A 21,044-nucleotide genomic window follows, 5' to 3' on the forward strand; every position below is an offset into this window, starting at 1 on the left:
TATATATATATATATATATATATATATATATATATATATATATATATGTATGTGTATGTGTGTGTGTAATTTTTTTATTTGAAGCATTTAAAACGTTATTCTTAAATGCTACTTGATTTTTAATTAAAACAAATCAAGAGGTTCAGGCTTGCTCTTGGACATAAACTAAAGCGTAAATTAAATTTTAATGAACAATCTCAAGTTTTGTCAGAGCCTAAATATTGAAGTACAAGCCTATATGGTCTTTAAATTCTTTTATCGATACACATTTACTTTTACGTTTTTAATTTTTTCATGTGATGTATTCTAAACGTTATTTAGGATCTTAATTGTTCCTTTTAATTGCAACGAATCAAGCGTTTCAGACTAGTGATTGTGAATGATAAACAGTTTCCGCTACCGAATTCGGAAATAATTAAAGAAGGGGTTAAACACCTCTTTTCGCACATTTTTTTCTTATCTCCCTCATATTATAACGGATTCTGAAAATAATTTGCAAGCATAGGTATGGAAAATTGTTGTTTCTGTCTATCAATGTACCGTCATTGCATGTTGATATTAATGAAAAATAAATGATATTTTATTTAATCATGATTTTGCTCTTTCATCAGTACGTTCGAAGTAAAATCGTTCGATGTAAATGATACTCTGCACATATGCAGAATTAGGAAGGAAAAAAACATTCGATTCGAAAACATCAAGCAAAACGATTAAAAAACTCAGGTTCAATTAATTTTTATAACTTAAAAGAAGTATTTAATCTAACAAAAAATATAATAATCAACACACGTAAAAAGCAATTCTCTCATTTAATGACTGATCAATTATTCTTAAACTTCCCATAAGGTTAGAAAGCTAAATTTGGACTTTTATGGGATACAAGATAAAATTTAGAAGAAAAAAATTTATTTCGATCTTTGTAATTATCGGGATAATTAACCTTATTGAGAGTAATGCCAAGTAACAAGTTTTTTCTCAAATTTAGACAATGTGTTGCATATCAGATAAAATAAGAAAAATTGAAAGTTTCCTTTCGATATTTTGTAACTATCGGGGTAATCGCATTAAAATACATTTAATTAGAGTTAAATACTCTTATCGACACTCAATCTAAATGACCACTTTTCTATCAAGTTTCGAATTTCAAACAATGTGTTCCATTTTAGATTATAATGAAAAATTTAAACAGTTTCATTTTGATATTTTGTCATGATCGGGGTCATCACCTTCATGAACAGTAAAACGAATAACATGTTAAAACCAAAATTAAAGTCTCTCACTTGAACGTTATGCTTCTTATCAAATTATAAATATAAGACCAATAGTAACCGACCTACCCCTGAAGGAGTTTGCGGATAAGGGTTTCACCCGTTTGCACGTGAACTAAACACTACAAAACTACAGAAAAGTAAAAGTACAAAATTAAAAAGATTGAAACACATAGGAAAAATCCCAAAATCGAAAAAATAAAATAAAAATAAAGCAGTATAAAAATTAAAAGTGCTTAAAACATCAAAGTAGATAAAATCAACCGACAATAAAAGTGTCAAAAATACAGGTAAAAACATATAAAAGTAAGGTCAGGTAAAACATCAAATGGTAAAATATGAAAAACCACATTAGAAACAAATAAGACTAAAATAAGATTAATAGAATAATTAAAATAGTCGACTAAAAGTTCAAGTGTCTCCCTTTCAAGGCTAAGTGCCTCAAAGATTAAAAATGTTCTAAGGTAAACCAAAGTTTCACTAAAAGGATAAACGCGCAAAGATGACACCAGGTAGGACAGAGGGTGCTGAAGTTGACCAAGAGCAAGATTTCATTTCGAATGTCCTATGTATTATGAAGATGCCAGTTCAAGGGGAGAACAAAGTCATGGAAACGGTAAGTACCGAGGTAAAATATTAAAAGCAGATATTTAAAACCAGAAAACCTAAAAGCCGAAAGTTTAAAAAATAAGACCAGATAAAATTAGTCAGGTGTACTCGCAGGGGCCAGCAGATCATCCAGGGTATATTTAAGAATTTCAATGATTTTTCCCCTGCAGTCAATATCAGCATAAAGTTGATGTTGAGTATATTGGTCCCATTTTTTGCCACGGATCGTCTGGAATTTGGGACAAAATTTTATGAGATGGTGAATGTCTTGTACTCTGCCACAAAATTTACAATTCATTAAATTATAAATATAAACTAAAAAAAAAAGAGTTTCATTTCGATATTTGATAATTATCAGGGTCACACAGGGTAGTTAACGGATTTTCGTAACGGACTGTCGTTTATCAGGAAGTGTTGCAAAAATATATCCTTCCACAGAAAGTTCTGTTCCTCCACTGTTCTTAAAACTAACTATATTAAAAGGTCAACCAGTTGTTCTTAGAAAGCAGCTAGTGTTTAACATATCAGTACAATTAAATGACTTAAAGTTTAAAAAAGAAAAAATAATGATGAGACAGACCGGAACAACTTTTTAAAAATTGAGTATTAAGCCTATCAAACAATGAATAAAATTGAATGTGAAAATGGAATATCCGCAGGGTAGTAGAGAGTTTTTTTTTTCTTCATAAAATTGGAAACGAAAATAACCATTTTGTACTCTTTTATCAGCTGATGTTTGTTTTGGAGGTCACAGATAATGCTCTAATGTTTTACGGTTGACTGAATAAGTATAAAACAAAGAATTTTTAATTCCCGCTCATTTTAAAAATCTTCGATATTATGTTTAAGAAAGCCCAATTTCTTAAACGCTTTAAAAACAACAGGATGTGAAAAATTAAATTTTGATTGAAAAAATACAAATTTGACAGTCATTTTATCAAATTGTGAAATGAAAATGGTTAGTTTTATGTAAATACTTCGATTAAAACTACTATTGTTTTTAAAAAATTTTGTTATCAATGTTCATTTTTTTATGACGATGTATTAACTCAACATTTCAAATCAATTATTTCATATTTTCAAGTAAACTTTTCCATTTTAGAAAAAAATGCAATTTTTAAAAGTTTCATTTAAAAAAAAAATATTTAAATAAAAAATATATATATTTGAAATTTCTAACGGTTAATGAGTCTTACAACTTAATCTCGTTGAATCGTCTCGTCTAATTAAACTAAAGTAAAAAACGTGAATAAAACAGAAAGGAAAGTACATAAATGGATCATTTCAAGTTTAAACACTGAGGAAGGTTCTTGTTTATAGAAACTATAGAATTATTCATTTATTTACCTTCATTTTTGCTTTACACGCGTTTTTTTCTTTTTTTTTTCTTTAGTCTACATAGCACAAAACAAACTCTAGTCTTTGTTGGATATTCTGGTACAAACTTGTCGAATTACTAAAATAATCCTATAACTTTTAATTTTTCTAAAAAAAAAAACGTTACATTTCTTTATTTTTTTAGATATTAAAAACGTACGCCTCGACACTTTTTACCCCTCTCCACCCCCTCCTTTCACTCCACTTAGCATCGCTGTCAGAGAATCAAGGATCTTGTTAATTTTATTTTATTTTATAACACCGTCGGTTGAACAGCCATTTTATGAGCTTACGACTTCTCATGTTCAACTCCGTAGCCTTGTCATTTCGAGCCCAATCCAGAAGACAAGGGACCTCCTGTATCAGGAATTGGGAGAAATTTGCTTTCGTAGAGGACTTTTTGATGGAACTAACCAGCATGCATTTGCGTTACATGGAGAGGAAAACCACGAAATCTTTCCACAGCTAGCCTGATGGCAAGGGGACTTTTTGCGCCAGCAATGTGGTCGGTGCAAGCCGGATGCGGGGTTCGTATCGACCCGCTATTACAGGGATTCGACCCCTTTTCACTTCATTGGAAAGCGAACTCTCTATCCCCTCACCAATCACCGTTCAGGATCTTGTTTAATTGAAGAACTTCAAACAAGGAAGTTCATTTTAGCAAGTTCTCCCATCAGCTATTTTTCATGGCTTGCTGCTATTGCAGCAGCAGTCGCATTTATTTTCTCCATGTCTATAGTTTTTTTTTTTTTGAATATTTGTTTAATAAATGTATAAACAAAACGAAACAGTCCTCTTAATAATATGCACAACGCAAACAAATCAGTTAAAAATATATAACCTAATTTGTAACGACTACAAAGCAAAAAAAATAACAAAAAATAACGATACACAAATGAAATATTATGAAAATGCGATAAATAAATAAAAATATCAAAAGAAGAAGAAAAAAAACTACTGGACTAGTTTCATATTGTATCGCTGTAATTTTATTCTCAGGATCTGAGGTTAACGTCTATCCAACAACCTAAGTTTGAAATGAATTGTTCAGTACATCTAATACATTTTTATAGTGGCTTTCTTTCAAAACTTTTTTTTATGGGGAAAGTTTTAATGGCTGGATAAAGCAATGATTGACGGACAATGACGATAAATTAACGTTCAAATTCTTCGGTGTCAAACTTCAGAGTTCAACAAACAGAAATAAATAACAAGTTATGGTTGAAATGTTCCAACTCATTCAGTAAACCATATTACACATAAAATGATACGCTTTATTAAAATATTTTTACAATAATTATAAAAATATAATACTTAAAGTTACCATAAAATTTATTATAATTGTAATAATTTTTGCAATAGATCAATCTTTTCTATTTGGGTAGAGATTGTGCAGTTAAAAGTTAACAGATTTTAAAATATTTCGATGTTATACGGTGTTTACAGTAATTTTTTTGCTCTCAATACTACACAACTGTCATTTAAAAATAGTGATTTGATCAATAATGTGCAGTATGTGTTTTGCTGTATTTACATAACATGCTATAAAACAGCTGGTATAAATGAAATTATATACATATAATGAAATTATTATAAATGAAAATAAAAAATTATTAAATGTATAAAAATATAAATATTAATCTGGTAATTAATGATTAAAAGCTTGTGCTACGATGCTAATGAGCTATGATTATGATTAATTAAGTAAAATTAATAATATGCGAATAAAAACTATATGCGAATAAAATCCATATTTTTAAATAAATCTAAGGGCGCTCTTTATAAATTGCGATAAACTTTTGTTAAGATAATTTCAATGCTTTCTCTATATTGCGCAACAAGTACATTGTTTGGAGTGTTACTTAAAATTTAAAAGAGGTTCGGTGAGTCATTTAACGAAATGTTTATAAGCTCAACGTTCACATACAAGAGTATGTCCTGAGAATGTTTGTTAAAACATAAAACTCGAAAATAATTATACCTGTTTCAAACTTTTGCTTAAAAAAAATAACACTACGTAATCATTGCGAAAAATATTAAATGTTGGTTAAAATATAAAATTCGATCCTAATAAGATATATTTGAAAAAATATCACTATGAATTTTTTAAAAATAATTTTTGAATGTTTGTTTAGTTTTTGACGTAGATGGGAAACCGCTGGTCTCTTTTGTATATTTTTTTTCTGACGTTCTAATTGCAAGCAAAATATATTTTGGTATTTTTGAATACAAAAATCTGTCTGATGGTTACTAAAAAAATCTATTAGATTATTGGAATTATATTTGCACAAAAATTCAAAATCCAAAAAAGCAGTTAGTCTTTTTTCCCATTCATATTCAAATATTTATCAATAATTGATTGTGTGAATTAAAGAAATTTCAATGATGATTAACTGTTTCTTTTAGATCTAAATATCTGCAACTTTGAAAAATTGTGGTTTGGCAGATTTTACCTTTCATTCAGAAAATGACAGCTGTGTTTCGTGCTTTATTTCATAATCATAAATTATTAAAATGCTGAACAAAATATTTCACTTATTTTGACCTAAATGAATACAAAATAATGAAGAAAAAAAAGGAATAAAAAACATGTTTCATAAAAATTCTGCGTCCAAGGGTTAAAATACTAAATTCGATTTAAATATTCGCATTAAGAAATATTTAAAAAAAATACTAGCAATCTCATCATTGTTGAATGTTCATTAAACTCCATAATTAAGAAATATTTTTCAAAAAAATAACACCGTGTAATCGATTGGATAATTGATTTCAGTTAAAATAATAAACGAACGAAACCAACGGTAATTATTGGCCATTCACTTCCAGGAAAATTCAACCTTATTTATCAAGCGTATAATATAAATAAACAGTTTTCTTAAGCAGACGCTCGCGGCACTAAAAAAAATATAAATCAAAATACTCAAACAAAACTCTCTTCAAGATGAATAAAAAAGAAGAATTCAACAATAAGATAGCGGTTTTTCTTCCTTGAATGGGGAGAGGTTCTGCCTTGGTGAAAACGGGAGGTGTTATTGCAACTTCTCTATTTGCAATGATAAATTTTCAGCACACACAGGAAATGACCTCCACGCATCCAGTAAACGCTCCAGTGGTGGGGCAATCGTCTATTTTCTTTTATGTCTGGATTGGAAAAAAGAAAGAAAAAAAAGGTATGACCGTGATACACCTCCACAATTAGATCTATTTATCAGGCCAAATTGCTCGCTTCAGAAAGTAAACGATCACACGTACTGCATCAATTATACCATCGTTCTTCGATGACGATGATGAATGATGTTTGGAAAAAAATAAGCTTGCAGAGTTGATTTTTACGTACTTTAACTCAATTAACGAGCTCTTGTTCTCAGGGAATAGTATTTTTTTGAAAACTTTTTTTTAATAATGGCAACGAGTAGATTTTGATGTAGGCACTATATCTAACAACAATGCGTGAAAAGATAAGCTGCTAGTTAAGTTCATTTGTTGTTGAAGATGAAAATGTTTGGAAAGAAAAATAGGATAGCGACATGCCCCATTGAAAGATTCTTAGAAAAAACAACATTTTAGTCGTTACAACTTTTTTAATGGTAGTGTTTGTTGTTATAAAAGTAAATTGGAGAGTAGAATTTTATAATATGTATTTATCTGAAAGAAATAATAATAATAAATTATTTACAATTCATAAATTCCCTATTTTTCTCTCGTTGTACTCTGTTAAGTCAATTTGGTTAAGTTAACTCGTTGTTAAGTCAATTTGTAATAATTAAAAAAAAAAAAAAAAGAAAGAAAGAAAGAGAGAAATAAAGGAACGAAGAAAGAAACAGTAAGAATATATACTTAGACTAAACAAAATACGTAAAATTACTATCCTATTTGAATATAACCTGATTGATAAATTTATCCTCGCTATCTGTACCCTGTAAATTTCAATTCTCATTTTTCCTGTACATTTCAGCCAATGAGCTACATTTTGATTTCACTTGTATGTGCAAAATTTATCGGGGCAAATCATTTTATTAAATCAAATTAATTTATTTATTAAATCAATTATCCAGTTTGTGGCTTACGAAGACTTACGAGATTGAAGTAAATAAATTACTAGAAACCATTATATATAAGAACTATTTACAACTAATCAATAGTGGTAATATATTACAACTACTGCACTCACAACCACATAGTAAATTTTGTGTGTAAATACTTGAACACTGGATTATCTAACCCATAATAAATTAAATTCAACATTTTTTGTGGATGATTTGTTTAAACAATTGCCTTCAGTTTCTAATATAATTTCTAAAACTGTAAAATGGGACATATTAAAACATAATTCAATATCGATGACATATTACAATCGATATCAGTTGACTAAAATATAAATCGAAATTTAATAATGATCAGTATTGAATATGAGGAATATCGATACTTTGTTACGATAATATCGAAATGTATTAAAACTATTCTTTCCTATTTTTTGATTGCCTATAATCGATGCCTTCTTTCGATACTATATCACTATACGTAAGCATGAGATTAAAAATATGTTTATTTATTTTGAAAAGGGGAGAGAAGATGCCGAAAATTTCTCAAACGTGCACAAGTTGTATGTAATAAGACTACCCCAAAGCTTTTTTTTTTAGTTTTAATCAACAGTACAACCTTCCTGAAAACGTGGCTTAAGGATAATAATTGGAGAGGATTGGACTAGACAGTAGACATGCTACTTGTTAGAAACAAATTATCAAATCAAATATCGTCTGCATCGATTAGAACACCGCGTAGTATTATTATTTGAAAAAAAATTTTAAGCTGTTTTTTTTTTGTATCAAGTAATCTTTTGTAAATCATGTTGTGGCAACAGTATTATTGCGATAGAAATCAGCAACCTTGATCATGTATTCGGTTGTTGTTTCTGTTTTTTAATCGAATTTCCACGTTTCTTTACAATTCCACTTCCTGGCAAGCTCAGATGAACTTATCTCACAAGGATTATATTTTTAAAGTTGCAAATAGGATTGTGCTTTTGCTTCTTTTTTCTTCTTCTTAAGCTATCTTACGCAGTTGAATGATATCCCTCTGCATCATAAAAGTTTATGAAAATAAAAAGTACTTTTTACGATAAAAATCATTTGAAAATATGATCCGGGTATTTTTAAAGCAACATTTTAATCTAAAAGATAAATAGCAATTTTCTTTTAATCAAAGATAAAATAATGAAGCACATGGGAATAAAATATTTCTAATATACATTTTGCCAATTCTGCATCAGTTTTTTATTTCGATAAAAATCTGCAAAATTTGATCATGAAATTTACTTGCAGTTTTCTGAGGATTTCTTCCGATTTACTGGGAAGCTTTCATGAACTTGTCGCATCGTATGGAGTGATAAAATGCAGAAAATTAGATTAAAACAATCGTAGCTTAAAAGTTTATTGTGCCAATTCTATACCAGGAAATTAACCTTTTACGGCGTCCTTTTTTTCTCGTCATGTTAAGTTATTTTTGGGATCGAGATTGATTTATAAGAAAAAAAAATCTTTTAACTTATCACCAGAAATTAATTCATTAAAACTAATTTCTCTGTGGGGATAAGCAGGTGGAATTTTTTAAATTTTGATCTACTGTAAGGAATCAGCCATAAACTTGAACTATGTGCTTATAAATATTCGAATTTCTAAATTCCCTGCTTAAAACTAGAAATGAACTCTGGGGAAAATGGTCAAATAAAGGAGCTCATCATGCACAAGAAAAAATGGCTCCTCAAAGTTGGTCTGTCTTTTCTTCACCTAACGCTAACCTTTACTGTTACCCATATAAAAATGAACAAAGTGGGGGGGGGGAGTATACTTCCTTTAACGTTATAAAGGGTTAACTTGCTAAAAATTGACATACTTTTATTTCCACGAACTTGAAGCAATTTTAAACGATAGTGAAATAGATATTATAATAGTTACATAAATATTTGATTATCGTCAACTATAAAACATTATAACATTAACTAACTTTTTTTAAAAAAAATGTGCTCCTTTATTAAAAGTACTGAACTAATTACACGAAGGTCTTTTCATGTCACAATGGCAAGTAATGAAAAAAAATTAAATAAAAAGGAATTCATAATTAGAATGAATTAATAATTCCGTGATCAAGTGTAGTTGATAATTTTTATTGTTTTAACAACCACTTAGATTTTTAAAAGAATTAAAGAAAAAAGCTAAAAGAATCTTAGAAATAAAGGTCTAGGAATAATATAGTGATAAGCTACACTTTTTCTAAACATGAGATTATTACTTGCGTTTCTGAAAAAGCATTTCTAAAAGAGCCGACAGCATCTGAAGAATAGAAAATCTCGCTTCTTAGCAAGTTTGAAACGTTGCTTATCATTATATTACTCCAATTTCATTACTGTTTCGTTAGAAACTTACTTTTTTTAAAAATTGACTAAAAACAAGGAGATTTAACAATAATTTTTCCTTTTTTTTCGGAAATTATTAAAGACAACTGGAAATGAGGGTATTTGTGTAATAAGTTTTTATAACTTTTCATTCTAAAAGAATAGAGATGACTAAAAAAATAAGAATGGCTTACCTTCACTTAGATGTGCAGTTAAAATTATTAGAATTCCTATTATAATCGGCGTTAATTTTCCCATGTTTTTCAGTCTGACTAGATGGGATCGTACAATTTTCTCTAGTCTATAGTCACCCTGAAATGAAAAAAGAATTATAATTAAATCAAATTAGCTGCTAATCATTTTAAATCTATCATTGATGCTATTTAAAGAAAAGTTTCACTTATTTGAAAATTATGATCAAGATCTATAAATCAGTTTTCGCGTTTCTTCTAACTCTAAGAAGAAAAAAAATGTGTGGTCAAAACTACCAGAATATTGCAAAATTTACGGCGTTTTTTAGCTCTATGAGAACAACAAAAGCAGCGATCATTTTTACCGTAGAGCTTTAGTAATAACTTTTGGTAATAACAATAAAATATGGCTTTATTATCATGCTATTTGATAGTAATGAGGTAATATTAGGTAATTTTGCCAAAAGAGATGGTAATTTTAACATTGTTATTAAAATAAGATCACTCCAAAATGCCCAGTTTGATCTTTTTGATTCTTTTTTTATCTCTTTCACTTCTAATTTAATTAGTAAGGGCCTATTGACTTCATTTTTTGTCGTTTGTTCTTATGTCTATAAGAGCTATCAACTCTTAAAATCATAAACAATACACATTTGCAGAGATACAAATGACTGTACAGGGCTGCACTAGATAACTAACTTAAATGTTACTCAGCTGGTTGTCCTCACATCTTTAAATGGAAGCGTGGAGTTAGTGATTCGAATCTCACTGCAACCCTAGACGCAGCTATTTATTTACTTTTTTACATACATATGCGTGCTCCTTTCAAAAACCTTGTCAGGTCGAAGATAGCACAAGATGTGAGATGAAGCTTAGATGTAAAGGGATCGAATCTCATTATTACATTCGACGTATATTTTTGCTATCTTAAATTAGTGCTGTTTTTCTAATTAGTTATTTTGTATTCACAAAGAAATCCATTTACATGCTTGAATAAATAAATCGCATGATCGCATGATAAAACAGACATCATAGTTTAATATATTTGAAATAGGTACTTTATTTACGTCACACTAAAGCTGCACATTGGGCTATTGGCGACGGTCTGGGAAACATCCCCGAGGATGATTCGAGGACATGCCTTATTCCCAAATTTGATTCTCTGCAGAGGGGATGACACAGGGGACATTTTAAGTTACGAAAACGGGCACAAAAACGTACTTTCTCCGGCTAGAGATACATTTTCTTTTGAATATCAAAATATGTGAGGCAGTCGCAATTTAGAAAATAGGATCCCTATAGTTTAAGCAGGAAATCCTTCGAAAGTTAGAACCCCCTTTTTTACGAATTTCGCTAGATCTAGGAAAGTTTTTAAGCGAATCGAAAAAGTTGTGAACAAAATTATAAATTTTGTATATTCCAAGATCCATGGGTATTTGTTTATTCCATGTAAATAGTAGTGAAGAAATTTAGTATTTTTTATAATAATAACTAAAATAAAATTTAGTGTTTAATATTTTTAACTAATAGTCGAAAAAAATTTAATAGTAAAGGTACATACATTTTTTACATTTAGTTGAATTAAGTACTTTTTAACGTCAAAATACAAACTTCGAATAAAATCGATCAAATAGTTCTTGAAGATAGTTCTTTATTGATTATTATTTTCTATTTACAAACTATTTGGCCAATTTCATTCTAATTTAGTCATTTAAAATTATGTAATTTATAATGGAGTAAAAATTTTTATATCTCAAATTTTTTTCAGTCATTAGAAGAAAAAAATTATAAATAATTACAAAAAAACATTATTTACAATTATAATAAGAATTATTATTTACCATCTTTAAGCAAAAGAGTTTTACAATTGTGTACAAATATTTTTTGGTTCGCTTAAAAACTTCCTGAGATACTGTAAAATATGCAAAAAGGGAAATCCGTGGGAAAAGGTTTGTTCTAGAGAAAGTACGTTTTTGTGTCTGGTAGCGTAAATATAGATTGCACTAACATTAGAGGAGGTCATCCTTATTAAGTCTCGATTATTAGAACAAAAGTTATTCAGTGTTATATCTTTTTCTAGTGCACTGTGCACAAAAAACTAGAAAAGTAATGCCGATATGAATTTTTAAAGCCGGATAATTTAACCAACTAGTTCGTACAATTCATTTTTGTGTTAAGGAAATAAAAATGAAAACATATATACCTAAATTCTCGATAAAATTGTGTTGAAAAAAAAAGAAAACAAAATCATATATATGCATGTCTCTATACCTTTAATTATAACAAAAAGAAAAAATATTATAACCATTCAAGCAAAATCTTATTTGAATTTCGCATTCCTCAAACACTCATTTAAAGTAATGAAATTTTCTTTGAAATAATATTAAAATTCCATTAAACTGAATGAATTTTAAATATCTATAACCAAAATGCTATTTGAAAAAAAGAAAAAAAAAACTAAATACATGCACGTCTTTTGAATTTAAATGTAAATGAACTTACTAGCATTAACAAGAACAAAACATTGTTTGTCCTTTATGCTGCCTAATTCTCCAATTAAAATTTGTCAATTGGAATAGCAAATCAAATTTAATTTAAATTAAGTCTAGTGAACTTAATATAAATGTTTAGAGAGGAGAAACAATGAAGCAGTTGTGTTTACCACGGAACATCTGTTTCTAAACTTTTGTCTCAAGAATAATTAAAAGAAATGAATTAACCAAATCCAAACTAAATGTTATTATAAAAGTCAACACCACACACAACATTACACAACTGCATAGTCATTAGTTAAAGTCAACATGAGTCAAATTGAGTGTATAAATACACATTACGCAGTAATTATACACTCACTGGCCAATGAATGAGAGATTTTTTCGATTAAGTGATCGTTAGTGGGGAAAACCTGTTTATGCAGTGGGTATTACCAGATTAGAAAGCTATAGCATAGGAACGACAGATTTTTCATCATTTGAAAAAGAATATGTCATTTGTTTAGCTGGTGAAGACAGCAGAACTCGGACAAACAACCATGTCAAAGATTTTCTGGAGCTTGCAATGGAACCTAAAGTAATTGCCTAGAACAGCGCTTCCCAAACGGTGTCCCAAGGAAGCCCTAGGGTTCCCTGGAAAAGTTAAAAGGGTTCCAAGAGTTTGGCTTTTCTGAAAACAGTTTTTATTAACATTTTCGAAACCTGTAAATATACTTAGATCCAATCCATATACCAGTATATACTTAATATTTCGATTACCTTTACAAAACTATTTAAAAAAAGCCAATGCAAAAGAAATGGCAAGTTTTTTTCCTTTAAGAAAGCATAATTTTCTATTAATGTATTATATGAAGTATGAAAAAGACAGTCTTTATAAAAGTTGCTATAATGGTGTTAAACATCGCGTTTTGAAAACAAAAGTAACAAAACTTGTAAATAAAAGATATGCTTCCCTAATAACCATTTTCAATATTTATTACAGTTATTTTCAGTTTTAATTTCAATGAAAATCATAATTCGTCTTAATTTATTTTCAGCTTTTTTATATGTACACACTGAAAACAAATTCATAACTAGACTAAATTCAGACGGTCGGACATAAAACATAATTTAAAATTATTAATGATAAAATTTCCCTACCTTTATCAAATATTTTAAAAATAAAGTAGTGTTTTATTTGCTGATACGTTCACAAGTGTCTTTATAAACTTTCTTTATGAACTCGGGGTTAAAGATTGTTGGCCATTTAGGGTTTCGTAGCCGAAAAGAATTTTGAACATCTGGTTTAGAAAACGTAACTGTGGTTCGAACACAATTAACGAAGACTGTGATCGGCGTCATCTCCAACGAATTGTTTTACAGAAAAGGGACTACTATTCTTTTGATGACAATTGACCGATTTCGGTTCAAGTGATGAGCAGAGATTTGCAAAGGATGGGGATGCATAGTTGGATGCTGGTGACGACACCTCACATGTCTGCCCAATATCCTAGAATTCGTTTGCAGGGATGTTTGGAAAAACGACAGTGGACATTTGAAGACTTTAAACTGGTTACTGTTTGTCGAAGATAGGTACTCTGCCAGACATTCGTCTGGAGCTGTGGCCGTGACTATGGTAACGAGGTATGATTATTTCAAGTAGGGTTGCGGGGCTGGTTTTGGTGAGAGAAAAGGAGACCTCTTCATCGAAGCTGCTCTCCCTAAAATGCCCTCTTCTTGTTTCCATAGCACCAGACTGCCGCAGACTTTGTGGCGGTCAGAGTACTTATCTTAGACAAACAGTGCGTGGTCGGATAGGATTCGCGGCACCTTGTTTTGCTTTAATGATGGCTCTTAATCAAATTCTACGATAACCCATAAAGACAAGCATCAATCTTGTCTTGTTCACACTGTGCTAAGATGTGGTGGGAGTATCATGATGTGGGCACGTTCTGCTGGTATTAAAATCATGTCCTGGTGTCTCTCGAGGGTAAACAAAACATTAAGTAATACATAGAAATATTGGGAGATCAAAAAGCATTCTGATACTCTACAGTTTTTGCTTGGGGGGGGGGTGAAGCATGCGTCATGGATGATAATACCATTACACATAAAATCAGAAGCATTCAAAATGGGTTCAATGAATATCAGTTCTGGCTTCCAACAGATTAGTGTAAGATATTGATGATGATGTAAAATGATAACGTTCTTGATCTTGTAAGATCTTGATGATGATGTAAGACCCTGATCATTGAAAGTAAACAAAACCCTACACAATTTATGGACATATTGGCAGATCAAATACATCCTGCTAAGTTACATTTTTGCTCCGAAGGTGAAGGATGCGTCATTGATGATGATGTCATTGCGCATCGTGCCAGAAGCGTTCAATATGGGTTCATTAAACATCAATATAACTTCCAACACCTTCCTTGACTACCACAATACCCGAATCTTAACTGAATAAAAAAAAACTTCGGACATGTTGGAAAGTTATGTTCGACAACAATTTCCTCTTCTATCCAATATGCAGGATTTGAGAGTCTGTCTAGTCAGTGCATAGTATTTTCTGGCCACTCCCGAACACTTGAAATATCATTATTTCCATGAACACGGACAGTTATGTGTGTAAAAGAGGCCCAATAAAATGTTAGTCAACCGTTTCTGATTCATTGGTCAGTGTGTGTAGAAATCTAGAAATCAATTTAAGCGATGACCTATTTTTTCAGGCTTTTCTTTGTACAGCCTATTTTTAAATATTGATTATATTGCTGGTTATAAGGTTACTCTTACAAAAAGTTTTCTCATCAATTTCCATTCATAATTTTCTAAATTATTATCGTATGTTAATTCAAGACATTTTCCTATTTCAAGATATTAATACTATATTATATTTATTTAAATCAATAGATGTCCCTATAATAATAGTTACTTACTTTAATAGAAAATAGGTATTTTGAATTTCAAAATTTATCTATTTATAGCTACTTACGCAATTTATTTTCCATAAAAAATGTAAAAAAATAGGCATGGAACAAATTTACAAACTAATTCATAGTTGTTTAAAGTCTGGAGGCTGAAAGTTTTGAATTTGAATAATGTTTTTAAAACAGCATTTTTATGCATTTTAAATGATTAGTTTCAATTCATCTCATTACAATTCTTTATGTTATCATAAACCGGATGAAACTCTATAAATTCTATTAGATGTTTTGGGATTGTTGAACTTTAAGTAGCAGGCACGAATTTGTTTACCATTTTTTTCCGAAATTGAACGGAAAAATCTGTATAATGAGTTCGTGAAGTAAAAACTGTAAAAATAATTTTCAAACGCGAACTCACGAAAAGGTATTTTTTCGTTTATCAAACAATGAAAATGATCGAATCATTAAAGGTCATCTTTTGCTTGTTATGACTGGCGGAATTGAGATGTTCCTTAATTAGGATGAGGGCTGCAAGTTTATTATTTTAACATGATTGTTTGGTAATGTTTAGATTTCTTATTTCAGTCTTATCTTTCAACATTGTTAAAATTACTAAAAAAAAAACTGATAAAGCAAACTTTTCGAAAAATAAATAATGATATGCTCAATCACTAATTTTAACAGTCAATTTCGCATTTGTTATTGTTATCATTATTATTATTACTATTACTACTACTATCTCATTTATTTTAATTTAATATTTGATGTAAGAAAGTAAGAAAAAGTTAAAAACCGTTTTAAAAGCGGGCGATATTAAATTGAGAAGAAAAAATTAATGAGAATATGAATTAAATTAGAAGAATTGAGAAGAGAAAAGGAGTATGTGTACAAAAGTAATAACATTTAAAACAATTATTTTAAAAATTGCAAAAGCAGCACTAAAACAATAAATAAAGCTCAAATAGCGGTATTAATACTTAACTAACCAGAGAATCGTGTTAATCAAGGGGAGACAAGTACAAAAGATTAGGGGAGACAAGCTTAGGGGAGACAGTACAAAATGTTTTTATTCAAATCAATTTACTTCCAATTGTTGGTCAAAAGTTTCATACAAAAGTACAGATAATAGAAAAATAGATAATATGCATTTTTAGTTTATAAATTTTGAGTCATTTATTAAATACGGCTATGCAGTTTTTGCTTAATTCATTAGAAATATGTACTCCCCCTCTCAAAGTTTAATCAATATACAAAATTTTATTCAACAAATAGAAAATAAAATTATTCAAAATAATATTCTAAATAAATTAAAAAATCTTCTCAATTTTTTTGAAATCAGGAAAACTCGACTGTCTTGATTTAATGTATTATTTTTTTGGCTTTGCATCATTTTTTGTTTTAATATTTTTTTGTATTATTTTTTAAAATAATCTTAGAATCCAGAAAAAAAGAACCCTAAAAGTAAAATGCATAAAACGGGTCAATGTGCAAATTTTAAAAACTTCAGTAAGATCAAAGTAAATTTGGATATTGGTATTATTTATTCCCCTAAGTTTGAACGATTTATGCACAGTTGCCCCCCCCCCCCACAAAGAAAACGGAGGACCACTCTGAATAACTTTTGATCTAATGATTTGATCTTTACGTTCTAAGACTCAATCTTAATGACTCAAGGGGGTGATTTCAAATATTCTGATTAATAAGTGCAGACAATATTTTAAGTTACAAAATCAGATACAATCCTTTCAAGAAACGTACTTTTTTTTCCGGCAGATTCAGATTTCTGATCCCTAAAATATAGAGGACAGCCGCAATTTAGGAAATAGGATCGTTGGTCAGGAGAGCGCTCTAAAGTTTGAACCCCTCACCGTTAATACTTTCTGCGTATTTCACTAAATGTTCAGAACTTTTTAAGCGAACTAAAATTTTTGCACACAAATATAAAACTCGTTTATCGTTATAATTGATCATGGAATTATCTTAACGAGTTTTGTAAGTTTATATAAAACTCGTTAAGATAATTCCATGATAAAAATAACTTTTAATATACATTATTATTATTTTATTTTTTAATTGTCAAAAAAGTTTTTAACTGTAAGGTATACCCTTTCTTTCCAACATTTTAAAGAAGGTAATTTCACATGGCAATTGGCGAAATTTGAGCAAAATCGGTCGAATAGTACCTGAGAAAGCAATTTTAAGTATTTGACTTTTTTGAAACTCAATTTCTTAGGAACTTTTCGACTTATTTCGTTTAAATTTCGTATTTTGCCATGTAAAATAACTTTCCTTAAAACGATGTAAGAAATCTTATGTAAGAAATAATAGAAAATATTAAATACTTATTAAAAGTTATTTTTTTGCTCAGAATTGGTCCAAATTTTGAGCCGCTCTCCTGACCAAACTATTGGGACCCTATTTTCTGAATTGTGGTTACTCCTATATTTTCAGTGTTAATAATCTAAATTCGTCAAAAAAAAAGGCGTTTGTTTAGAGAAATTACGTTTTTATATATCTGATTTCGTATCTTATAATTATAGTCTGCGCTTATTAATTAGCATATTGGGGGTCACCTCCTCAAACTATTAAGATTGTGACCTGGAACGTAAAGATTCGATTAAAAGCTATTCAGAGTTTTTGCGCATTTTACAATGGTTTTCGAAGTATTGCCGTTCCTTAATGGGGCGTTGCTTTTGTGGTCACACTGTATGTAGATTTTGCGTTTTACAAAAATTATGATGTGAAATAACTCGATTCCCAAATAAATATTTTTATAGAAAGAAACTCGGCTCTCTTCTATCTTTGCACACCAATCCCCATGATTGTTCCGCAATAAGCATTTTTCTTGATGATAAACAGATTGTTACTTCAACATTAAAAGTTTAACGGATTTAGTTTCGATTTTATTGAGATAAAATTTAAGTAACCATTTTGCTCGGTTACAATTCAACTTCATCTACAATTATCTTTTTTATATCTCTTTTCAAATTTCGTTAACTGTTTTTTCACTGTAAGGGTGGAAATAGCCTAAGGGTGGGAATAGCACGCATGGTATTTTTCTCAACAAGTTTAACAGTTAATAATGCTCGAACAAATTATCGAATGTTATTTTTTAATTCTATCGTAATACCTATACACTTTTCTACACACTTTAGTAATTTAAATTCTTTAAGTCCTATAGTTTTTGCTCAGCAAAGCGAAACACTCAAAACAGCAGCGTCTGCTTACGCCCTTACGATTTTTTTTTAATGCAGAGAGATATTTTGTTTTTATTCCAAAAAATACCGTTTTTTGGCTCATCGTCATAATTACAGCACAAACCATTCTCAAAATCTCTCAAACATATCCGCTGAGCAGCATTTATAGGTCAATAGGCTTACAATGAGTTGAGTTGTATCAAATGTCCCGAAGACTTCTTTACTGTTTCGTCTGCTCAGGAAACAAATAACTTATTGTTTGTTTTTTAAATGTTTTGTTGCACGCGATTTCAAGGTGATGCCATCGGCAAAATGAATATAAAAAAATGAATTGATCTAGTGTGAATCGCTAGTTCAAGAATGATGAGGCATTTTAAAAGATAATTACACGTTATTAACAGAAGCAGTGACATGTAATAAGATGTTAACAAGATAGGGTTCCTTATACAAATGTCGATTTTAAGTTATTGTCGTTTAATTCGTAACAAATAAAGATTAGTTATGTATCTTTAAAAACCAAACGATAACAATTCGTAACTGTTATTTGATTGTTCGAGAACTTTAAGAAAGAAATTAAATCAACAAATATTGTAAGAGATTTTATCATTCAATGTAATGTAATTAATGATTTTCGAGACTACAGAACATCTCGAAATGGTTAATAATAAATAATAACATGAAGTAATTGCAATTATAATTTCAATTTGTTATTCGACTAAGAATTGCTTTTGTAGTTATATAAAATGTAATGTTATAATATTTCGTACTTAACACTTGAAATGTAAAAAAAAATGTTAAAACTTTAGGCAAATAAGCAATGGTTTTAAAAAATCAAAATAAGTTCTACATAATTTGTTTAAAAGCTTTTTTCATTTCATTGAAAAGCTGTTTCATTTTAAAACCAGAAAGGGTCTGAAGTTACTTCTTTTTTAATTTATTGATTAAAAATAATGATTTAAAAACTTTGGTTAAGAAAGTAACAATGACAAAATAAAGTGGCAACTTCATGTTTTAACTATAGAAAACTTTGATAATTTTAATAACTTGATATAAATTTAAGAAAAATCTAACAAAATAGTAAATTACTGTTAGATCATAAATAATTTTGTGTAATATTTATTTTACATCATTTTTTTTTTTTTTTTTGCTCACAAACTGTGGTAAGTTAAAATAAGCGTATCTATATATTCCAAAGTGCCAAAACCACTATTTTTTTATCATTTTAATTTGAATCTTTTTCGACTGAGGTGTACTATTATGTCCTTCAAAGCTGACTTATATGTTATGTATCATTTCTTTCAACTTAATCTTCTGATAAGGCATTGCGTTAGGAAATTTTTTATATTCTAGAGAGAGATTATTTTATTTTATATTTTAAGTATATTTAAGTTCAATTATTTAACGGAATTTTTAAAAATAGAATATTTATAAGAATTAAAAAATGAAACAAATTTCAACTATAAATTTAAACTGGAAATTAATCAACTGAAATTGAACTAACTTAATTATACGCATGTAAAAGAAATAAAATGAATAAAAGTAATAATAAAAAGTTAGTGACAAATAAAAGTTTTTTTAAAATTAATTCAAGAGTATGTAGGTGTAAAAATAATTTTGGGTTCACTGTTAAAATTTGAAATAGCACATTTTGTACTAGGTTCATTATTTTAATCACACACTTCTAATTATTTTCATTTCTTCACATACGAATTTTGTGCTCTATACCTTTTTGCAAGAGCGCATTTTTTAAACATTCATTAAACATTAAAGTTTACCCTTTTGAAATCTCTTACGAAACACATTTTAAAAATTTTGTAAAATGTTATAACTGAGTTCTATATTCATATTAAGTTCTATATTCATTCTAGGTTCGCACTTTCTGCTATATCACTTTTTCAAATAAAGTTCTTTAATTCCACTTTTCTTATTACAAAAGTTTTATATAAAAGATAGAATGGAATTAACGAATTGATCGAATCTTTGTTTGCTCTTTTTAAACTGAATTCAGAAATAACTTTCTTACGAACCTTGAAAAGTCAATTTCAGAATGAGTAGAAACATCAGGAAGTTTCAATGATGATGAAACTCAAAACAAACGTAACAAATATATTGAAATAGTTGTAACTTATTTTTTAAACATATAGGTAAAATAAATATAACTTTTAAGTTAATAACAATAATATAAATAATTTGTAATAACGTATAATAATATTGTTAATAATAATAATTTGTTATTAATTTTTCAAGTTAATAACAAATCTATTAACTAATTTTTTAATTATCAAAAAGCTGTTTTTCATTTGTTATTTATTTATTTATTTTTCTTACAATTGAAGGCAGAATGATATATATTTGCAGTCAAACCAAACGTGTTTTATAAATTCGATTCTTTTCCTTTTGCGGCTTAGCGTGTATTTCCACTAAACTCTTTACATTTTGTATATGCAATGCACATTGAAAGCAATCCAAACTAAATTCGAATTATTATGAAAAGAAAATTACAATGTTTTAAACGAATAAAAAACTTGAAAAATATTATAATGCGCATTATTTCTTGCTATATAATTTTTATTATTTTGTTTCATTAGTTTTAAAAAAGGCTCACTAGAGACAATA

At 28.9% G+C, this 21,044-nt stretch overlaps 1 protein-coding gene across 2 annotated transcripts in view; it reads right to left on the reverse strand.

The window, feature by feature from the left end:
- tyn (trynity) overlaps positions 1–21,044 on the reverse strand; it is a 51,051-nt gene that overhangs the window by 28,143 nt on the left and 1,864 nt on the right. For both annotated transcript variants that reach the window (XM_043041940.3, XM_087158451.1), the window contains exon 2: positions 9,840–9,957. In XM_043041940.3, coding sequence (XP_042897874.2) covers positions 9,840–9,903 — 64 coding nt within the window. In that variant the 5' untranslated portion in view covers positions 9,904–9,957. The remainder of the gene's footprint in view (positions 1–9,839; positions 9,958–21,044) is intronic.

Source organism: Parasteatoda tepidariorum, chromosome 1 (assembly GCF_982258835.1).
Source record: "Parasteatoda tepidariorum strain Cologne lab strain chromosome 1, Ptep-v5.0, whole genome shotgun sequence".
NCBI classification, from domain to species: Eukaryota; Metazoa; Arthropoda; class Arachnida; order Araneae; family Theridiidae; genus Parasteatoda; species Parasteatoda tepidariorum.